A 22,569-nucleotide genomic window follows, 5' to 3' on the forward strand; every position below is an offset into this window, starting at 1 on the left:
ACGCTATGGGGTAGTTTAGCATCTCGGCCCTACGAAACGAACCACCGCCCCCTCTCCCTTTGCTGTCTCCCTTCGCCCAAACTGCGTCACGGCGTATCGGTTTTTTTCTTCTCTCGCGATACGGCGACGCGTAAAAAAGTGTAACACCCTTGTGATCCTTGATAAAAAAAAAAGAAAAAACTTCGAAATCCAGGTGGCCAGTGACCGATGGAATAAGATATTGGCGTGAAATAGCTCTCTCTTTGGAGGTCTGCTTAGGTCTTTCTCTTGTGTTCTTAGGTAGTAAAATTTTCAACAGTTCAAACTCTCTATTCAGATAAATGAGGAGTCTACGAGGTTTTTCCAAAGAGCCATGATAAAGTATACATTGTTCCTAGAGAATTTGTCAAGACACGTCTTGTAAACAACGCAAGCCAGCGGAGAGCCATCAAGTTTGATTGAAATATTACTCCTTCGGGGCATGCGGCGAATTCTCGTAATTACGATAGGCGGCTATTAATAATTGTTTACGGCAGTTGGGTAGAAATTACTCTTACGTCACATGCCTCGACAAAATACCGTGAGATACTTGGTCGCTACTTTCTAGATCAGATCTGCCCCCAAATATAAGCCCCGCGGTTCCTTTCTTACATCATCTCTCTCTTTCTCTCTCCATCGCCTGCGCCCTCGCGTCTTCCCGATCCCGCGTGGCATTCCTCTTGTTATCGCGGAACAAGTTTCTTGTCCGATAACAATTAGGAGATGTTTCGTATCGACATGGAATAGCGCTGGTGGGGAAACTTGCCCAAAAGTTTCTAAGGAGCCCAGTAACTCGCCGGAACAAGAATAGGCCTTTTCGTCGCGCGGGAATCTTCGCTTATGCATTGTTAAGGATGTCATGTCGCAAGTACCTTCCCTCCCCCTCTTTTCCTCTCTCTTTCTCTCTCTATAGCACGCTTAGGTTGCTTAAATGATCATTAATTAGAATACCATTTACTTCGTGTAAGAGACAAAAAGAGAGTATCCTTGTGGTAAAGATGACGCGAATATCGGAGCGCAAAAGCTTCGACAAAATATTTAAAACATTAAAATAAATCCTTTATACAATATGCTTCTTCCTAAACATATTTACGATATTTATAAAATATTTAAACACGAAATATTTCGTTTTTGAAATAGTAGATACGAGAATAATTTGAATTCCATATTTTTTATATTTTTTTATATTTTTCTAAATATTTAATACAATTATGTCGATTAAGGAAGAGTGGATTTTTTTATTTTGCAGAGAATGGCTTACCAAGAAGATTGCGAACGGCCTACACGAATACCCAACTTCTCGAGCTGGAGAAAGAGTTTCATTTCAACAAGTATCTTTGTCGACCACGAAGGATAGAGATCGCAGCATCACTGGATCTTACAGAGAGACAGGTAACAAATCAACAATGTAATAAAAAATAAATTATTCATTATATCTTTCACTTCTACTTGAGATACTTGAGTACTTATACTTAAAATATTTTTATATACTTTTTAAAAAATTGTAAGGCATTTTTCCTTTATCTATTGTACTATTTTACAATCTATAATTTTTTATCTATAATTTAATTATATTTTTTGTATGTAAAATGCAATTAATTAAATAAATATCGTTGTGACAGGTAAAGGTTTGGTTTCAAAATCGGCGAATGAAACACAAGCGGCAAACGCTCAGCAAAGAAGATGGCGACGATAAAGACGGTTCTACGTCGGACGGCATGGAGAAGCCTAAAGGCGACAAAATGTTATCCCCTGACAACGACGAGAAGAAGAGCTGTCATAACTGTGATATTTCGGGCGTAAGTGATGTCGGTAGCACTCTCACCGGCGACGTTACCGATCTAGCTTCTTCCGGCCGAAGAAGCAGCAACAACAACAATACACCTGGTGCGACTAATAATAATAACAATAATAACAGTAATACCGGTTTCAACACGAATAGCAACGGTGCCAGTAGCGTCGGCAGCACCAACAGCGTATCCAGCTCGTTCGAGAAGATGATAGTGGACGACGATTCAAGGTCGCAGGATGGGAGCGAAGTGACATCACCGAGCGTGACGAAAAAATTGTCGGGCGAGGTGAGAGTGAAGGTCGAGAGCGATCACAAGAGTCCGAACGCCGCGAAGCAGCAGCAGCAGCAGCAGATATCGGTGAGCAAGAAATCGCCATCGGCCAGCGGGAAGGACATGTGCTCGGTTAACAGCAACGGCGTATTGCTGGCCATGCCGGACTCGACAGTCAGCACGCCGGTTCTGCCCGGTCAGAATTCCACGAGAAGTCTTACACCCTCCTCGACACCCGGCACCCCCGTCTCCGTCCAGCTCCAACAAGGCAGCCCCCTCGGTATTCAGCAAACGACTCACGCGGCTTACATGCAGAGACCACGTAGCTCACCGTCCTCTACGACCGCGTTGCCGGCACCGATATTGCATGCCACGGCAAATCCAGGCACGATGTCCCCTCACGGCGGTCGAGGCATCTCGGGTAATCAGCAGGCGCACTTTCAGCAGCAGGGTGTCTATCAGTCGACACCGGCTGTCGATTATCGGAACGGCGTGCCCGCCAACAGGCAGAACATACCTACAGCGACGCAGCAGACGCAATCGCAAAATAGTTACTGCTCCCGGGACGCGTATCAGCAACCAAGGATCTCTTATCCGGGTGAGGTGAATTCTCTGTATGTCAGGCAAAACCAGTCGGTGGGCTCAAGGATGACGCATCACGCCCGAACAACGACGTGCGCGACGTCAAGGTCGATGTACGGCGCCGCCAACATGCAGCAGTTTCATCAGCAGCAACTGCAGTACGGCAGCACCGGGGAGTACAATGGGTATCCTCAGGCTGGGCCACCTTATCACGCTTATCATCGGGGTATGCAGAGTGCCGCCAACGCCTATGGCACCGGTCAAGGATACTCGGCGACGCAGAACGAGCAAGGCACAAACGACTACATGACACCCGGGAATTACTCAGGTTACTCGACTGGCGGCAGTTATCATAGCGGGACCGGCGAGAATCTGGCGACGCACGGCCACGCCGTCGTGCCCGGTCAACACGGTTATTTCAACGACATCCAGCAACAGCAGCAACACCCGCAGCAACATACCGCCGAAAGTTACGTCACCCATCAACCGCCGATGCATCCCAGTTCCGGCGACTATCGGCCAAGTGGCAGCAAGTGTCATCCGGGCGCGTATTACGAGCAGACCGGTCAGCTGCACGTTCATCAGGGAGGGGAGGCATCCAGCATCCCCAACAGCTACGTCTCGTCTCCCGATCCGTTCCCTGCACCCGGCATGACGACGACGGCGACGGCGATCGCGGCTGCCACCGCGGCGGTTATCACGCCACCCGGGAGCACTGGCCAGACCGACAGTAACAACGAGTCTTACGGCAATTACGGCAATTTCTATGGCGATCCGGTACACTCGGCAGCGACGGCGGCACCGCCGCCACCGTCCGCCGACAACAGCAACAGCTCGTCCGACTTCAACTTTCTGAGCAATCTGGCGAATGACTTTGCCCCCGAGTACTATCAGCTCAGCTGAGTCCACGAGACCGAGAGCTCTTGCCAGCTAGACTGGGGCGACGAGCAATGCCTGCTCAATGCTTTGTACTGAAGCACCACCTAATCGTCGTGATAAGAGCCGCATATAAGAGTCCACGTGATACATACATTAGTACTCGTGATTTATTAGGGTTATGTGTAAATGAATATTGTGTGTAAAAATGCAACTGTGTCGCGCAGATTAAAGATACCGTCAACAACGTGTGCGTCTAAACGTTAGGCACGTTTGACCTCGATTATTGAAATTTCCTAGTTTGAAATCATTTCTTTCGCGAATTTGTGTCGGGATTTATTTCAAAACTAGCTGCGCTAATCAAGATTTATGAGGACTGATTTAGCATAATTGTAAATATATAACGAAACCTGAAATATATGTGTGTGTGTGGGATTTAAACTGAAGTTCGACAACTGCAAGCATATCTCAAATAATTTGGATTACCAGGGAAATTGTCGACTGTTCTCGGTTGCAACGATAGCCTGGATTGTATTCCATCTCGGTCCATATTATAAATAAAATATCGATTTTAATATTTCTTACTATCGGGCAGGATGTCAACCTATCAATTTACATTCCAAACGTTCAAGTATGTTTCGGCAAATATAAAACAGTGGCAACGAGTGCAATGGTTGTGTTAATTTTAAATTGAAGCGGGGACAAAACAGAGTTCTCTCCCTTATCTTCTAGAATTTTTTATAAACTGTGAATGTTTCAAAGTGAATTTATCGTCACCGTTTCGATTCGCGAAACACTCTTAATCGCAGAAGACGAAAAGTGTGACTTGTAAGTGATATTAGACTGATGTATACAAGCTGTGGTTTACAAACGTGCACGGGGAATATTGTAAATATGTTAAAAAGTTCGCTGTCGTGGGTTGAAAATTTCGATTTCCAGCGCGAGCCGCGATTCTCGTGAACGAAAACACGAGGTGTAAGTGCAATCTCTTCTTGTGGCGCGGGCGGTCTCTACATTAGCGTATCTCGTTAGGGTGTTTGAAAACTAGAACGTATAAATTACTGAAATACCGTTTTTTTCGGTTTCGATATAATTTCATTGGCATTGGTTTGATTCGAGCATTTATATTTGAAAATTTTGAAGAAAAAACCCGAAGAAGTTTCTCTAAATTACGCTCCTACAAGTATTTAATTTTCACATGATAATCAATAACGCGATAAACGAGAGATTATACTTGATTTCAAACGAAACGAGACGAGTAGATGCATGAGCAATAATTAACAATGACACAACGTGTACATATATAAATATATCATATAAAAGATATGCTAGATTAATGGAACACAAACAAATAAGAAAACCGCATTTATACACAGTTACGATTACTATACCGAGTATACTTCTGAAAAGTGAAATAGGTACAATTCGTTAGTTTTAATTAAACACAGGAAAATAGATGTCTATCTCTCTCTCTCTCCTTCTCTTCTCTCTCTTATAAAAATTATCCTCTTATTGAATACGGAGAATAGTTGAAATCGGTCACTATTGCGAGAAAAGACAAATGCACCTGTAAAAACTTTACCTGCGCTATTCGTTTTGTGAAAAAATGAAACGAATCTGTAAAATTAACTCGGATCGATATATTGCTCCACATGGATATAATGTTATTTGATGACGTTGGAACACATTGTTGAGCAATATATCGAGTGATAATCTACATCTCTCCCTACGATGAGGAGTGTAATGTAATATCTAATACCTATTAAATATATATTAATACATATATCGGTTGCATTATCTCATTTTTTCACAAACCGCATTTCTTTTGTAATATCTAGAGCGCTATTTTAAGCGAACCAAATAAATTATTGTCACTCACACGGTAGATAATTGTAAAAGTAAAAAAAAAATAGATAGGAACGTAACTTTAATTTTCACCTCGCGGCAACATATTTAATATACGCAAATCTTTTTGTATAAAACATTATAGGCGCCGTCGTTGTTCATATAAAGATTCTCATGTACATAATGCGCGTACGATAACCGTATATTGTTTATTCATTCTTAACTATATAATTGTGTTGCAAGTGAGCCCTCGACACGGTATAAACAAAGTTATCATCACACGTGTACATTCACTCACGGATACATTTGACAAATACAGGTCATAGCAAAAAGTAATGAGTGTTTTTTATTTTCTTTTCCTTTTTTTTTTAGCAATCATCTTCTTACAGTGTCGCAGTCTCTCGTCTTCGCTTTCGATGTTTCAACGGTTGAGAGAGCTGAAGCGAGGGACCATATGGAATCGGTAAACATCGTACGTAAGTCAACGAGTGATATGGAAAATCGCAACTTTAACGAAGGAGTGACCATGAAGCGGAAGCGGAACGCGTAAATTTTGATCGTAGATGGCGCGGTTCGTCGTGTCGGCGATGAAAGTGACGATGATGGATGACCTGAAATATCGGAGCAATCGAACTGAAATATTATTCTTAGCAGTGTATCCTTACACCGTGTCAACTTTATATTCTATTCAGAGATTACGCGCCATTTGTTATGTCAGAGAAATCCTTGCATACGTAGAGATTGATTTATCACGGTCGTATAGTAAAATTAGAAAGATCTCACTAAAGTTTCTCTCTTCGATGCATCCTGCATGCGACTTGTATATATCGTAAAATATTGTTCAATAGCAAAATTAATTTAATTATTAATTCAAAGATTTATAAAAGAATAAAGTTAAAATTGTTAAATAAGCATTATGACAATTGTGTGTGTGTGTGTGTGTGTGTATGATAAATCATAGATTGGCGAACATTTCGACATTTTGTACAAAATCACAACTTTGACGAAAGAAACTCAAATCGAAAGCCCCGAGTGCGTCGGTAGGACGGACGGCTGTGTGTCAGTGAAGAGACTGACAATGATGGATGACTACGCGTGATGCGTGTGAGTCAAGCCCATACGACGCCATAGCTCCGAGCTCATATGTGACCTCCGGTTCGAGCCGGCCGAACTGTTGCTATCGTTGCATCTGTGCAGAACACCCTCCCGAAACACGATCCCCGATCAACGATCCTCCCCACATTGGCTAATTTCTCCAAGCTATTAACTTTTTCTCCGACAAAGACCAAAGGTCCTTACGGGCGGGAGAAAGAAAAGGAAGGAAGAGAAAGGAAAAAAGAAGAGAAAAACGTCGAAGGACTAGAAAATTGCGCTTTAACCCGCGCTCTTGTATCGCGCAATCGCTTTTCGCGCTACGCTTCCTTGTTTTTATTTTTTTCAGAACCATTCAACGAGATATTTCGCGACGTTCGCGCAGATCCAGCAAACGTCGAACGAATCAAGTCTCAATGAAGCAACGTCCAAGCGTTTTGCAACGTATCTTTATCGTCAATCATGCAGCGCTCTATCGTGGTCATACCGAGGGTGGACTCCGGAGTCTGGGTCAAGGGTTACTAGTCCCGAGTCGTACCGACGCTTGCCCTTTCCGCCCAACCGTCGCGACCATAAATCTTACGATCGTCAAGGGACAACTCATTCACGCCACTTTGCTTTCCATCCGATATCCACGGAGCGGAAAACGCATGAATCTCTACGATTTTTACCGCAATCCGCAACACACTGTACAGCTGTAACTCGCGTCTCTCATTCCGTTTCATTCCTTCAGAATCGTTAATTTTCACAACATTGTGTCTCGTGGATATTTCACGTCGCGGAGAGATATTCCGCGGTCAGGAGAGAGATTAATTAACGTGTCGCGCGCGCTCACAAAGATTTCTGGAATTACCGCGATTGTTTCATTTAATCGATTTCGCGGCAGTATTTTTTTGAAACAAAGAAATCCCGCGTCCGAATCAAAAGGAGGTAGAAGGCAAGCAAGATACGAGTAGCCGGCAACGGTTCTTGCTTCTTTTTCTTCTGAGACGCGCGCGCGCGCAAGAGAGACGGAAAGAGAGAGAGAGAGAGAAATGTCGTTAACGCTTAAATGTTAATAAATGTAGATACGGAATGAGAGGGGGAGGAGGGAGAGGAAGAGGAGGTCTGCCTGTATATCAGGCAGGTAGAGACTCACCTGAGCGCCCGGTGACTAAGTGAAGAAGGTAAGAAAGTGCTGCTACGCTGGCGGCTGCTTTTGAGACTCGGTTTGTCATGGTTCGCATGATAGATGAAGGAAGCGGGAGCTTCGGCTCTCTCCACTGTATATATGGCGTTGAGTTTTAACCACACGAAGAAAGAGAGAGCAAGAGGGACACCTTACGATCATCTCGTCCGTTAACTCGCGCTCGCCTACCGCAAATAGAATCTCGCATCGTCCCGTGCTCCCGTTGCCGGCAAATGACGAAACTGTGAGAAACTTACTTCCGACCGATTATACTTTCGCCTCTTCCGCGCGAGTGCATCGACGATCGGCTTCCAATTTTAGCTCTCCGCGCCTGAAACTGGAAATCAGAACGTGTTAGTCGAGCATGGAAAAGATGAAAATGGATTCTCGCGTTGAGAAAAGTCGTCACGTCTGCACTATCCATTTGTCGGCGATAGCTTTGCGATATGACGAGAATATGCGAAGGTCTCTTACCACATTACAATCGTAGGTAGGTGTAAGCCGTATCTTGAAGAATAATGAGGTCTGTAGCGGAGGAAATTAATAAACGTAAGTAATAAACGTTAGTAAAGTTGCTAAATAAGTCACACGTAAAACTCCTTACATATATTAACGTAATCTTACGACTGTTCCCAGTATTTTCCATTATTATTCCACCAAGCAACTATAATTTTGCATTTAATGAAACATAAAGCGCAGACTTAATACTGATGAAATATCTTCTCAATTAAATAATTTTCAATATAAATAAATTTCTCATCAATTATTTCGAAATAATTATCGAATACAGATTCATTAAATAAATTTATAATTTTTTCTTCATTAAATTGAGATTAAAGGTGCGCATAATTTAACATTTCAAATTTAATAAGAATATAAATTTATTATACTCTGATCTTACGAAAAAAATGATTTTAGATTGAATTATTACTCGATCGAATTTTAGAAACACGAAGCAATCGATATCGTCATCTAGAACATTTTGAAAAAGGCACGTATGAACATATGTTATCATCGGGATGATGAGTTGACTTTCGTCACGCTACGCACATAATATTCGAATTATAATAGTCACATTACACACCTAAATATGGCATATTCCAATTAATTAATTACATCTAATATAATCCATTTTCTGATAATGCAATACCTGATATTTAATAACAAGTCTCGATCGATCAACAAAGCGAAAAGGATATTTTAATAATTGGATTAATTGTAATCGGCGAGCTTACTAGTCTTTTCGGTCGATAGACTTATGTCGGGATGAGACGACAAATCAGTCGCGGGAGCAAATGCCGCGTACGCGTGTAACGGAGCAGAACGGCCCTATAAAATGACTAATGATGTAAGGTGGGTGTAAAGTGAAGCGGCTATTGATTCGTAGACGCATAAATGACACGTCTATCGGCTACCGAGGCCACCAGTCATGCTGAGGTTTCAACTCTTAGCACGGTGAACCCCCAAATCTCCTCACTCAACGATCCGGTAGCTATAGAGACGATGATAAACGGTCCATAGTAGCTCTGGAAGCTGTGCGGTTTACAATTACCTAGTAATATCTTCTCGCTTCTAAAACCGCGGGGAGAAGATGTATTAGTAATCCGTTAATTTTTAATCAACAGCACATCCCGCAACGAGATCTTCCAGCTTTTTTGCGAAACACTTTCCACGTAAATATCGTCGGGCGTTAAAAGGCAGGTCAAACGAATGAGCTATTACAATATATATCAACGACGTTTCTATGAATTATTAATAAGCAAATATAAATAGCGATTTACGTCAGGCTGTCACGACGCGTCATGATCATTAGTTTCATGATCAATAAATGCGAGATAATTAAATAAAATTTAATTTCGCAATATATGCCGACGATGTTGTCGAGAAAAAAAGGAAAGAGATAAAAGACGAACGTAATGATAGGAAAGGTGTTTACTTCTGGTTTGACGTGGAATCCAATCAACGTCTCCATTGCGACTTGACCTTAAGAGAATTGGGTCGAGGATCCACTCGAAAGATTAATGTTTAGTCTGATTAGTCTCAGGCTCTTCGAGACCTGCGCCTTCTACCATTAGCCGATTCGTGATCTTTGCCCGTTGCCTGTAAAACAATTACAAAATCAAAACGATTCTCTCTTTCACATTTCATTCCGTAGAAATTTATTATTATCTAATGAGTATTAATGAAATATGATTTAATCAAACAGCGATATTCATCCATGCAACAAAGATTAATAAATGAAGAGTACAAAGATATCAAAGAAAACTATAAAATCAAAATGATTCTCTATTTTTTTGCTTCAACATTTCATCCTATGCAAATTTATCATTATTTATTAATCATTAATGAAATATAATTTAATCGAACAGTGTGATATTAATCTCTCTAACAAAGATAAACAAAGATATCAAAGAAAAAATGATATGCATTCAAATAGCATATGGGGAAAAATATTTTAATTAAAAAAAATATAATATAGCTTATATGGATGAAACTTTTAATTAAAACTATGTTAATAATAAAATAATCATATATAACCTATATTTTAATAAGTCATTTAAAGTAAATTATATCGTATGTAGCTTTTCACAATTATATACTAAATAGAATATTACATATATATTTATATTTACTTTTTTAAAAAATATATGCGAAAAACAGTTTTGACAGGTACAAAGAACTATAGCTCTCTGTTGGGATGAGATCGCTTGTTACATGTTGCTTCCGCCGTTTATCAGTTACAATGCGCAGGGTTTGTTTATGTATGTTAACATGGCGTCGGCTTGTATCCCTCCTATCCATAGGTTTGATTTATAGGCGGAGCATCTGACAGTAGACACCACCCTCGGACTGACTGCGGAAATACAACAGCTGTTTCATGCGGTGTCACGAGAAACTCAGCCAGGTTTATGACATCTATACGAGGCACAACGGAAACAAATTTTCTTTCCAATAATATCGCGCGTTGGACGATCCGTCAAATATTCTTGCGGCGGGAATAATTCAAATTGGTTCTCTACATTACCGTTTGTAGATGTGCTTCCTTATCATCCGTAAGTATATACCTATTGAGAGAAAGCAGATAAAAACGAGGTCTGTTTTACTATTAATGTTTAAGTGAAATAAATATGTTATATACATCTCTAAAATATATATAATTATAGAAATAATTCTCGTTTGTAAATCATTCACAAACTGATATTGAATATTAAAGATTATTATTATTGTTAAACATTTATGTTACCATTCGGTGTTGTTTCCTCTTAATGTTCTATCATACACTGATAATTTAAGGTTTATTTAACTACTGTAAATAATTTAATATTAATGTCGACGATAAGTAAATTACATTTTCTATTTAACAACAAATAGTGAAGTATAATAAAACCATCAGTCGGGCGTGTGTATTATTATCTTAACCGGAGACTTTAAATATTGCTTCATGCATTATAAAATTGCATTTCAAACATATGTGTAAATTAAAGTAAATCGATAATTATCCAAATGGTAATTATCCAAATATCCATGTAAGTTCTTAATTTTTATAATAAATTTATTATTGTTTTATAAAAAGCTTTTATATTGTTACTATATTCATATACATATATTATTTATACTATTTTATTGTTTAACATTTTATTTACATTTTTCTAAATTTAGGAATGTTGTTCTAGTGTGATAACAATATATTATTATTTTCAATTGATCTGAATAATATTACCATATGTTTTCAAATATTGTATAAGTAAACTTTTATATTATAACTAATAGCATTTTTCTATGTAAATGCATTTCTTTGAGATACATATAAAATTTAATTTACAAAAAAGAATTATTGTAAAAATGAAATATTTATATATTTAATAAAATAAATGCAATATTCACATTGTGCGTATATTTATTGCTAAGCTTGTGAAGTGCATATGTGTGTAAACTACAATTTAAAAAAATATGTATATAAATTATATAATATATATAAATTATATATACGATTATATACTTTGCCATATCATCAAATAATGACATTTCTACATAACATTTCTTTAAAATACAATTTAATTTAAAAAATAAACTGTGATTATATATTTAGTAAATTATATTATAGAAGACACACACACATACATAGCAAGATAATTTATTCCTTCGCAAAAACTTTAGTAAAATATCTCATCATTACTTAATACACAATTTTAGATGGTTTGAGTGAAATGGGATTTCTTAATAGAAATTTCACTTGGGATTGGCAGCATCTGCGAGAAAGTGGCAGCGGATACGACCTTAGTCGGGCTAGTTGGAAGGGGAATCAGCGATCCGGTGTTGACGCCTGAAATGCTGTCCGATCGATCTTCGTCAGACTTGATTTCGCAGCAGTACAATCATCCAACAAATAGAACTGTACGTTGCCCTATGCGGAACCACGTTCCCCGAAAAACTTCACAACTGCCGTCTGTCGTCAACGGAACCTCGCCAAACTTACGCCCAAAATCCTTCATCTATTCAGCCCGCGATTCGGCTTCATTGCTTGTCTTCGGGTCGCGGCAGTTTGTAGCACAAAGAATTTCTATTCGGTGAGATCGTACACCGTCGTGATACGACCAAATAAAAGGCACGTACGAAAATCTTGCGGTCTTAGCCGCGCCGATTAAGACGTCTCATTGAAGGCGGCCTACCCTACAAAACACGTACAAGATACGCATTTTATCACGTAACGATCAGCGGACACGCATAAGCAACATGATTGATCCTCCTGAGCGTTGCCGTATTTACCGACGACGACGTCGTCGTTTTAATTAAAACGTTACTGCCCTTAGCAGTAACTGCCGGAAACTGGGCTAATGTGTCAGTTACAAGTGACATTTCGTATTATTTCGTGATTACACACCCCTCGTTTAACAAATTGACACCTGGATATTTAGCTATCATTTCTGTGCGTATATTTTATCATTTTCTTACAATTCTTGTTGTCTCTTCAATCTTGTCAATTCCTGTCAAATCTATACAAGTTCTTCAAAATTTGAAATTAATTTAAACATTCTTATTAATTTAAAATTAATTTGAAATTAATTTGAACATTCTTATTTATTTAAAATTAATTTGAAATTAATTTAAACATTCTTATTAATTTAAAATTAATTTGAAATTAATTTAAACATTCTTATTAACCAGAAACAGATGAAACTTTTATATTCTTCAATATAAATATAATTGACAGTTCTTTCTCTTCCTCTCCTTTCTTATTTATTTTTCATAATAAAATTTTCTTGTATTCCCTCTTCTAGCATTTGACAAATTTTTATTTCATCTCTCTCATTTATTTATTTAAATAAATATCAAATATATTACATCTTCGAATAGATGAAACATCAACAATGTACAGAATATTATCGATCAACGGATATCTTGCTCTCCGATGAGCGCAAAGAATAAGAGATTCGATGAAAAGGAGTGAATATCGTCCACAGTAACGGATATACGAATACGCGAATTGGTATAAAGGCGAATAGAGGCAGTGGCAACGAGAAGAATGTCATAGCTAGTTGTTTCTGGGCGAAGAGGGAGGCTGACACTTCCGTGATGGATGGTCGTCGCCCGTTAAAGCTGCAGTTACCGTTGCCGCTACCGTCGTCGCCGTCGGTGCGATCGCTGCAGCTATTGCTCGCTGCTGGAAATGCGGCTACGATTTCCGGAAATCCATCGGAAATTATATTCCGTCGGTTATTCCTTAGCGTGGCCGGATAACGGCGAAGCTTGCCCCAACCGTAAACAAATTAATACTATTAGTTAAATGTTTAATTATAAATAAAATGATTTTTAATATTAAATTCTAAGCTTTATATTAAATAAAAAAATTGTTAAGTTTCATTTCATATGTTCGGATATTTTCAAATTATACAGAGATAATTTCGGTGCATCTCAAATTTTCATTAATATGTGTGAGTTTTCTCACTTATATTTCAACCTCCATATTACTTTATTTAGTATTCTGTGGTTTGCAAAATAATCATCATGCTCTTATTAATTTTGTCAGCATGAAAAAGTGATGATTGTCCGAGAAAACTTGAGAAAGTAATTCCGAAACGAACGAACGGGAAGGGAGACGAGCTCAAACAAGTGGAAAGTACGCATCGAGAGTACTTGCGCTACGCGCGAGCTTTAGACACACGAAGCCGGGGCACTCTGTGCTCTGTACGCCGGTGGGAGCGTGCTAATGGCTACTGACATGCAGTTTTGATGGATCGAGCACCACTCTTCCTCTTTCCCCATCCCACACCGACGAAATATGCGACTCTCGCGATACTTTCTCGTCTAAGAGAGAAACGAACGCGAGAATCGTGAAGAAATACGGAATTAAAAGGTCACGATCGTCGAAAGGAGAACAGCGGATTATGCGAATAAAATCTCGCGTGAAGATTAATATTCTGAAAAAAGAATACGCAATTGATTTTTAATTCAGTTAATTCTGAGATTATTAGATAGCTGGTAAAATTTATTAGAATATTATTTTAACAATGCTTAATGCAGATCAAATAAGTGATAGAAACTTGCAGTAAATGTGATGCATTCTCTTGTTTAATGAAATTTAATAGTGATCTTAATTAAATAAATTTTTGTGAACACAGTTATGACAATTTTCTAAATAAATAAATCAAGCACCGAGATATGAAATGTATAAAATGTATAAAACTACAAAGAAATGCCATATGTATAAGCTTCCAAAGATATAGAACAACCAAAATTCGATGGGGAGGTCGCGTTAGTCTGAACAAAATCGCGTAGTACGATCCCAAACAACTATAGCATCCATTCGCGTTGTCCACGTTGACGTATCTGTCCCTAAGGATACAGCTCTGATTCCTAAAGGACCAGACGTCTCCGTAGGCTGGACTCGAAATTCTCATTGACAGTCTATGTTCACCTTCGCCAACTCGACGCGAAATATTCGCTCGAGGATCGAATCTGGCTCGAAGATATATACTGGCTCGAAGATATATCGAAGATATCCTTTTTTTCTAGCCGGAATTATGTGCGAGGTTGTATGTTAATTAATTGTTGATTTTGCGGACATTTCGAAAATATATAATATTCAGGTGAATCAATAATTTTTTTTTATAAATCAATTATTTTTTCCACTCAGGAGAGTGAATGAACGGAATAAAATTTTTGTTATCAATTAATAATAAGAATTACAAACATGATCTGTACGTATGTATTTTACGCACAAATTTATAAGCGCAAATTTCTAGATATTTCGAAGACTTATGCTTTCACGAGGGTTCTTTCCGATTTTGAGGAGCGACGAGCCGGATGCATGTTTTTGGAAGATTAAACGCGTGACTAGGAATATGAACCCTCGGGGACATGACGAGAGCTCTCACAAAGTGTAGGATCGTGTAGGTACCTTCCGTCGAACCTCCCCCGGGACTTTCCTGTGTACCTGGGCCGACGCGCCCGAAGGATTCGTGAGGACCACGTGCTCAAAAATACGCTATAGGAACACGGCTCCTACCTCGAACCGCGCATAATTAGAATTTTTGATGGTTCTGAAATATTTTGCCATTGAGAAACGTATCGTCTTTCTTGCGCATAAATCAGCAAATTTTGTTGATGTAAAAAAAATGTACAACTTACAGTATCGGTTTCTTGAATAAGAAATTACAGACTACTATATGCAAAAAATTCTAAGATACCTTGGTCTCGCTGCAACGGAGCGTATCGCGATTATGTCAGTTACTGTCAATAATTACGAACTGACAGCTCTTCAAATCCGGATCACTATCTACGAGGAAAAGATGCGCGTTCTTCTTTTCCTTCGTGTGTCTCTGGAAAGAATTAATTAACAGCATTGATAAGGATCTTGAAATGGGACCGAAGTCAAATTGCTGAATAACACGGCGGGTCGAAACGACTATCTTCTCGATTCGCTGACTCTACTATTCTTCATATTATTCGTAGGCATTTCGAGACGATTTCTACTCGTAGACATTGCTACTCTGGCCTACCGTATTATTTATTGCATCTTAAAAACAAAGCAAGGTAAACAAGCATTAATCACTGCAGATAATCACATCCACGTAGACTACGAGATACGTCGTTCAGAATATTATCGAGCATTGCATTCGTTGCTTATGAATGACGAAACAAATGTCATTGTTGACATTGACGACAGAAATCAGATCGATTCTTTTCGTTTTATCGAATATCGTGCATTGTCTCCATATTCGAGGTAAAATTGTACTTTCTATGAAAAGATTATCAAGCACATAAACCCCAAATCTATTTCCTTTATTAATTTCATAAAAGTTCTCGAGTCATATGTATTTCCACATTTTTCTGATGTGATTCTTACATGTCATTGTTTATTATTGAGCAAAGGATACGTATAGATACGATGGTCTCTTGCAGTAAGTCTAAATGGCTTAAGTGCAGGTATCTGTTCTTATCTCGTGGTCCAGTTGCGGCCAAAAACGAATTCCGTATCGGCCGTTCCCGGGTTGACGGCGTCGCTAATTAGGAGAAAGGGATCCGAGGCAGGCGAGACGAAGGGGGCTGAATGACACGGTCACCGAAAATGACAGGTACACGATCTCACGGAGTGAGACTATGTGGAGGAGAACCTGATATCGCGACCGCATCTGATACAAACGAAACCTCGAACGGTCAGTCCCGTCGTCTCCGTCGTTTCTTTCCGCGGTCCTCGTGTCTGCCTGCCAATATGCCTACCTGTCAACACACGCTGCATTCAATTAATTCGGGACCAACGCCACGAACGGGCGTAATGATGCGGAAATTAAGTCTATTCCCCCTTGCCACCCCCTCTTTTCGTATTCGTTTCTCTCTTTCGACGAATCGAGAATCTTTTCTTCTAAACTCTTTGTTCTCTCCCATTATTTTTAGCGACTAATGTATGCTTCGATGTCTATAAGTGTGGAGGACATGCTATTTTGTTTTCTTATCGAGAGAAGAGCTCTTAAAAAATTAATTAAAGATGTCAGAGCGAATCTATTCTTTGTGAATAAGATAATAAGATAAAGAGATAAATAAATGTCTACTGATACGTTAAACATTTAATGAGAAAAAAGAGTGATTAAACATTGTAATTTTTCACAAAATTTTTAATATGTAAATTCTTATAAACGTATTGATTTATTATTTGATAACGTTACTATAAATCGTTCACTATCTGGAATAATATATCAAAAAATAAAACAAAAGCATGAATCGTTCGATAATTGGAACTTGTGAAAATCCATAGGAATCTTTGATATATTTACTCGGATGAAAGAATCGCCTGAAATCAATAATTACGCCGCAAAATTTAATAAGATATAATAATCTTTCATTCTATACAAAACATACGAGGAATGCGGAAAGATTCGTAAAGATTTCTCAAATTCTGATAGTCTTATCTTCGGTAAATATAATTCAAGTCTCACCTGACGCTATCAACAGAGAATTAAGAAAGCTTAATCCATACATACGCGCATTACCAGTTTAAATAAAATTAAAAACATTCCTCTTTTAACAGGAATATTAAACATCGCCTTTGTTTTAGATTAATCGTTTTATTATTTATTATTATTGTGTAATTAATATTTCATTTCTATTTTAATTTTATATTTTAACTTCTTAATTTCATAAGACTTTTAATTAAAAAAACGAATATTTATAGAACAATTGCGCTCAAAAATTTACAAAAATACAATTATTAGCGATAACAGAAGACAACAAAAAATTCATCTTTTTCGACTGGATAGATTTTCAGGTAAAAGATACCAAGCTGACACGTTAGGTATATGTATACCGAAGCCTATTTACAAACGAAACAGAAATACACGATCGTACCAGCCACCCCTTGGTTCGACGCGTCCATTCATTAGCACTTCATATCCCGTAGCGACGTGCTGGTAACGAGCCTGTCATAATTACCGTGCTAACTTTATTACCGCGGATGCACGTTCTCCTTCATGCGGCTATGATATTCGTGCGTCCATAGGGCAGATCCAAGTCGTACCTTCTCGTTGTAGAAGGGCACGAAATGTAATCCCTCAAACATCAACTTTACATGACACACACATAACGATTTTACGATCGTTATAAATATGATAGAAAATATTACGCGAAGATAGATAAAAATATGTACAACGAGTATTCTCGATAATGTCTTGTAAATATTTTAAGCCTTAAATTGATACAATGATGTTAGTAAATTGATTAAGCCTTACACAAGCTATAAATTTTTGTAATTAAAAAATAAGTAATAAAAAAATAGAAAAATAAGTAGATAGATAAATAATAGAAAAATAAGTAATAAAAAAAGAAGTAATAAGTTATAATATCTCTGTAATAAGTTATTATATGTCATTGCTATTATTATAATTTTGAAAAACTACATACATATATTTAATTCTGTACTAATATTTTCTCGAGTTTAAAAGAAGATTTGAAAGAAGCTTATCAGTTTTGATAATAGGTTTAATTTAGCGCTTGTTCGTGCATTATCACGTAGACACAGAAGTTACATATTCATCAGGATTACTCGAGTGAATAAGAGTGCTACTGCGTGCACGCGCCCTTCTAACACCAACCTAATTACATTTATTCAATATTTACCACGATACGATCAACACGTAGAATAGACTAACTGTGAGTCAGGTCGAATGAAATGGCATATCGAGCATTGCAGAGTCATTCTGCGCCCGCTGAATAGCTTCCCCGACAGAGCTGCGTTGTCTTGAAATTTTCCGTAGTTCTAAAAATTAAAAAATATGTTAGATATATTTCAGATTAAATGAGCTACACATGTAAAATATATTTCCTCTTCTTCAATTATACACGAATAATGAGTCGTATTATGAAATTCCAATCAAAAATATAAATAAATTTTTATAATTATTATTTATATTTAGTTTTCTCTATAATAATTTCTACTAGACTTGATATTCAGATTATTGTTAATTATATGTTTCTCTCTATTATACCTTCCTATCGTGCTATTTTTTTTATTAATAGTATTTTTAATATTATTTGTAAATGTATTCGATTACGTTCACATTCATGCCCGACTCGGCAAGACTGCGCACAGTTAGAGTAGCAATCGAGTAACTCTCATACGGAATGATTGATGACTCTATTGTGCAGAGTTTCCCATGTCCCTGGTACGATTTCGTGCGAGCGGCATACAAAAAGCCAGGCGCCATTTCGAAAATGAGCAGAATTATGGAAAATTCTGGCTGGAAGATCGATTGGATAGCAGATTCCGGAGGAAAGTTGTGCACATACCATAGTCAATATAATTCGATATTGCAGAACTGGATCGTTACATTAAAATGTTCTTGAATCTCGTATATTGATATTTACTCCTACAATATATTTACTAAATCACAGATATTTTACATATTTGCAATATGAGCGAAAGAATCATTTTTGAAGAAATTCCTTGCGATATTTTTATTTTGTCAATACACAATCGAGAGCTTTATCAAGCTTTATAAATATGATTTGTTTATAAAATCACGGTTTTGCCTTTAAGTTTTACATTAAAAAAGGCAATCTCTCTATTCTCTCTATTAAATATGACAGACAATATTAAATGAAATAATTTTAATAAAAAAAGGGACACGCATACGAAGTATTTCTTTTCTTGAAGAAAAATATCGAAAATTTTAATCCCGACTCTCCTTCCTTTTTTTATTTTACGCGGTTCTAAAATTCACATTTTTCTCACAGAACTGACACCGATTCAATAGAGTGTAGCATCATTTTATAAAGACGGAATCCTTCAGGAAATCCCACATGATTCTCTCAATAGACAGCTGTCTGTTCGTCGGTAGACTCCCGCTGGATTGTTGTGACTCGTTCTTTGATGGACAGGACGGCCAATATCCGAAAAGTTGCTGTTTAAGACGAGACATCTAGTAAGCTGGACTACTGTTGAAAACACTTCTCAAATATAATCTTAAGCAGTTGACAGAAGTCAAATTTATACTGCGTTTCTCGAAAAATAAACATTTCTTAGTGAGTTGACACAAATTGAGATCTTCCTAAGTTTTCTTTGCTTTTTTAAAACCATTGTTTCTGTAAATCAGCTTCTTAATCTCTTTCACACTTCACTGTCAACGACGCGTTATTCGATATGATTGTCAGTGTTTCTTGCTTTGATGTAATATTATTTCGTCATTTTAATTATTTTAACGTTGCTCAAAAAAATTTTCAAATTCATAATACACATTAATATCTAACAATAACTGTATCAATTGCTAAACTATAAGAATTAATCACAAATAAACAACAAGGGAGTGGAGGAGTTTTAATACGCACAATAAAAGAAACGACGCTTTGGAAGGCGATGGATTATTGTAGCTTGTGCAGATAAAAGCTAGCACTGTAACAGAACGACTGGAGCTCAGCATGACAATGCAGGTGCCTCATCCCACGTCAAATCACAGCATGACGCCGCACGGAAAGATGGGTACTGGACCGATTGACAAGAGTAGACCATAATTGTTTAGCGGGATTAGCCGCAAACAAACTTTACGTGTCGATCCGGAAAAAAAGGCGACGATATTTATCCAGCATTAGACCTGGCTAAACTCAAATTTACCCATCTAATTCTTGTTCCATTAAAACATATCCTTCAAGTTTACCTGACAAATCGTACGCTTTATTGCGAAAAATTGCGCAACGACCGGCTTTCTGTATCTCAGTTCTATCATTATCTCATTGATTATAGAGATTCTCGATAGACGAAAAATCAATTTTATGCTGATTAATTAAATTTTCTAGTAGACAAAAGTTCACTATTTTTTACAATCAATTATAGCAAATTGTATAATGAAGAAAAGGAAGTATTTAGCTCCTCAAAGTTTTTATCTGAGGTTCAATTATTAATTAATAGTATTAAATATAAAGTTCTCTCGAATTTGTTCCAAGCACAAGACGAAATTAAAATTAAAATTAACGATATCAGTCGAATATTTCTTTACACCGATCACGATGTAATCTCGATTGTAAGATGCATGATGGTACATGGCCAACATTCACGCAAGTACGAAAAGAGTCCGAATTACATTCCGATAAAGATAAGGTATGTAACTGCGCGTTCGGGTGAAAAAGATTAGCCGACAGCGGGAATCAGAACTATCAAACGTCACTGCGGCTCGATCAAGATGAAGATTCCCCGGGCTGATGTACGAAACAGGACGGATGTCGCGGGTGGCCGCAGGTGGCGCCCTCGATATAAGCTCTTCTGACTGAACTGCTGATACGGGACCATGCTTCTAAAACTCTCACGGTGGAATGTGTCATCCTGTCACTGCGCTCTCGCATGGGGTAGGAGATATCCCATGGGCCGTCACGCGTCCTGCGGACGAGCGAGCTCTTGTCACTTTTTCAGATCTTCTTATTGCCAAAAAAATGTTCACAACCCGTCCATTAAACAATAATTGGAGAAAGCTACTGCTCCGACTATCAATATAATCATCATTCTTGATATTGACATACATTCTTAATAATATTTAAATTTTTATTAAGTATTATTCAACTGCATTGCGTATCGAGTTATATATCAATAGCAGAATCTATGTAGTTTATTTAAAAATCTATTCAGTTTTAATAAAAATCTTGAAAAGAAACTGTGCGTTTATGTATTTATATCAAACTATAATAAATTGTTTATCAAATAGAGAAGCAAAAAGATCTTTAAAACATTAGTTAATAAAGGAAAGATTATAATATATAACTAATCTCATATATTAGTTCTTCAAAAGCAAAACTAATGAACTAAACTTTTAGTAAATTTCTTAATTTTAGTATCAGAATATTAGTCACATATATGCTTGATACACTAAAATTTCAAAAATTAGAAAAAAGTAGAGTTAATCAGTCTCGCTACTGACAATAAAAGATCCATATATGAGAGTGATCATATCCCATATAATATTTATGTTCAAAAGACATTCAGAGGACATCCTGAAGATGTCCAATAATGTTTTCACTTGACATCTTCAGGATGTCTTCTGATTGTCTTTTAAACATAGATGCATGGACATCCAAGATACCCAAAGATGTCTTCGGGATATCTTTTAGACATGCATGTTATGTGAGACACTATATTCTTTCATTTTTTTTACTAATGTTTCACAGGCTTTTCTCTTGAAAGTTTTCTCTTTTCAGTTTATTGTAATTTGATAATCTTGATATTCAATAAAAGTAATAAAATAGCATATCAATACATAAATAAAAAAGATTTTCAGTAGTTGAAATTCTTAATGAATCTTAACGAACTTTTAACATTTTTCTCAAAGACCTGGCATCTCGAATGTGACCTAGTCCTTCGTTATACCTTTAGAAGTAGTGTATTGTCATGTCAGGGTCTCGACGACGTGAAGATGATGAATATCCCAGCAGTCTGAAGAGTCACAAATTGTTTCGTGCGTCTCACGTCTCTGTGACCGAAATATCTTTGTTATTTATTAGCGTGACACAGCTACCAAATTAAATTATCCATCTTCACTTCTTTCCTAGACAACACAAAGCTGCACAGAAGCCATCTGCAAGGAAATGTATTTTATCTTCTTTGCGTATATGATAAATAAACATGTTCGCTTGCTTATCTAAAAAAAGCATATTGCTGAAAAACGATTAACAAAATTTGATCATTAACCTGATTATCAATTTGTTGATAAAATTGTCAATCATCTATACAGTAAACTATAATTAAACCATCAACTGTCAAGTTATAATAAAAACGCAGGATGTTGTCGTATCCTGGTATCTCGAGACACGCAAGTACATAGAAGGACCCGTCAAGAGCGTAGAAGGAAAAAAAGGCAGAAGGCACAAAACAACCTAGGATAGAAGGGCGGAGGTTGCTTGCCTCCGGATAGCATAGAAGGTGGGTACCGAGATATAATACCCCAGCTCCTA

General features: G+C 37.6%; 1 protein-coding gene and 1 long non-coding RNA gene across 4 annotated transcripts in view; one reads left to right on the forward strand and one right to left on the reverse strand.

Moving 5' to 3' along the window:
• The window catches only part of LOC145960023 (uncharacterized), a 26,778-nt gene extending 20,895 nt beyond the window's left edge, over positions 1–5,883 (forward strand). Inside the window, exons 2-3 of the mRNA XM_083079287.1 lie at positions 1,268–1,410; positions 1,641–5,883. Coding sequence (XP_082935413.1) covers positions 1,268–1,410; positions 1,641–3,566 — 2,069 coding nt within the window. The 3' untranslated portion in view covers positions 3,567–5,883. The remainder of the gene's footprint in view (positions 1–1,267; positions 1,411–1,640) is intronic.
• Positions 1–10,529, reverse strand: part of LOC145960029 (uncharacterized) — an 11,578-nt gene extending 1,049 nt beyond the window's left edge. Inside the window, exons 1-5 of one of the 3 annotated variants that reach the window (XR_014435263.1) lie at positions 10,278–10,529; positions 9,581–9,744; positions 7,902–7,981; positions 7,615–7,829; positions 5,639–5,995 (exon numbers count right to left, since the gene is read on the reverse strand). This is a non-coding gene — a long non-coding RNA (uncharacterized LOC145960029). Of the gene's footprint in view, positions 1–5,638; positions 5,996–7,614; positions 7,982–9,580; positions 9,745–10,277 lie in introns of those variants that run through there. The other 2 variants (XR_014435261.1, XR_014435262.1) reach the window with 2 other exon arrangements.
• Between the last annotated feature and the right edge of the window lie 12,040 nt (positions 10,530–22,569).

The sequence above is a fragment of the Camponotus vicinus genome, unplaced genomic scaffold, assembly GCF_025532165.1.
Source record: "Camponotus vicinus isolate PSW18456_S1 unplaced genomic scaffold, iyCamVici1.0 SCAF_10, whole genome shotgun sequence".
Taxonomy (NCBI): domain Eukaryota; kingdom Metazoa; phylum Arthropoda; class Insecta; order Hymenoptera; family Formicidae; genus Camponotus; species Camponotus vicinus.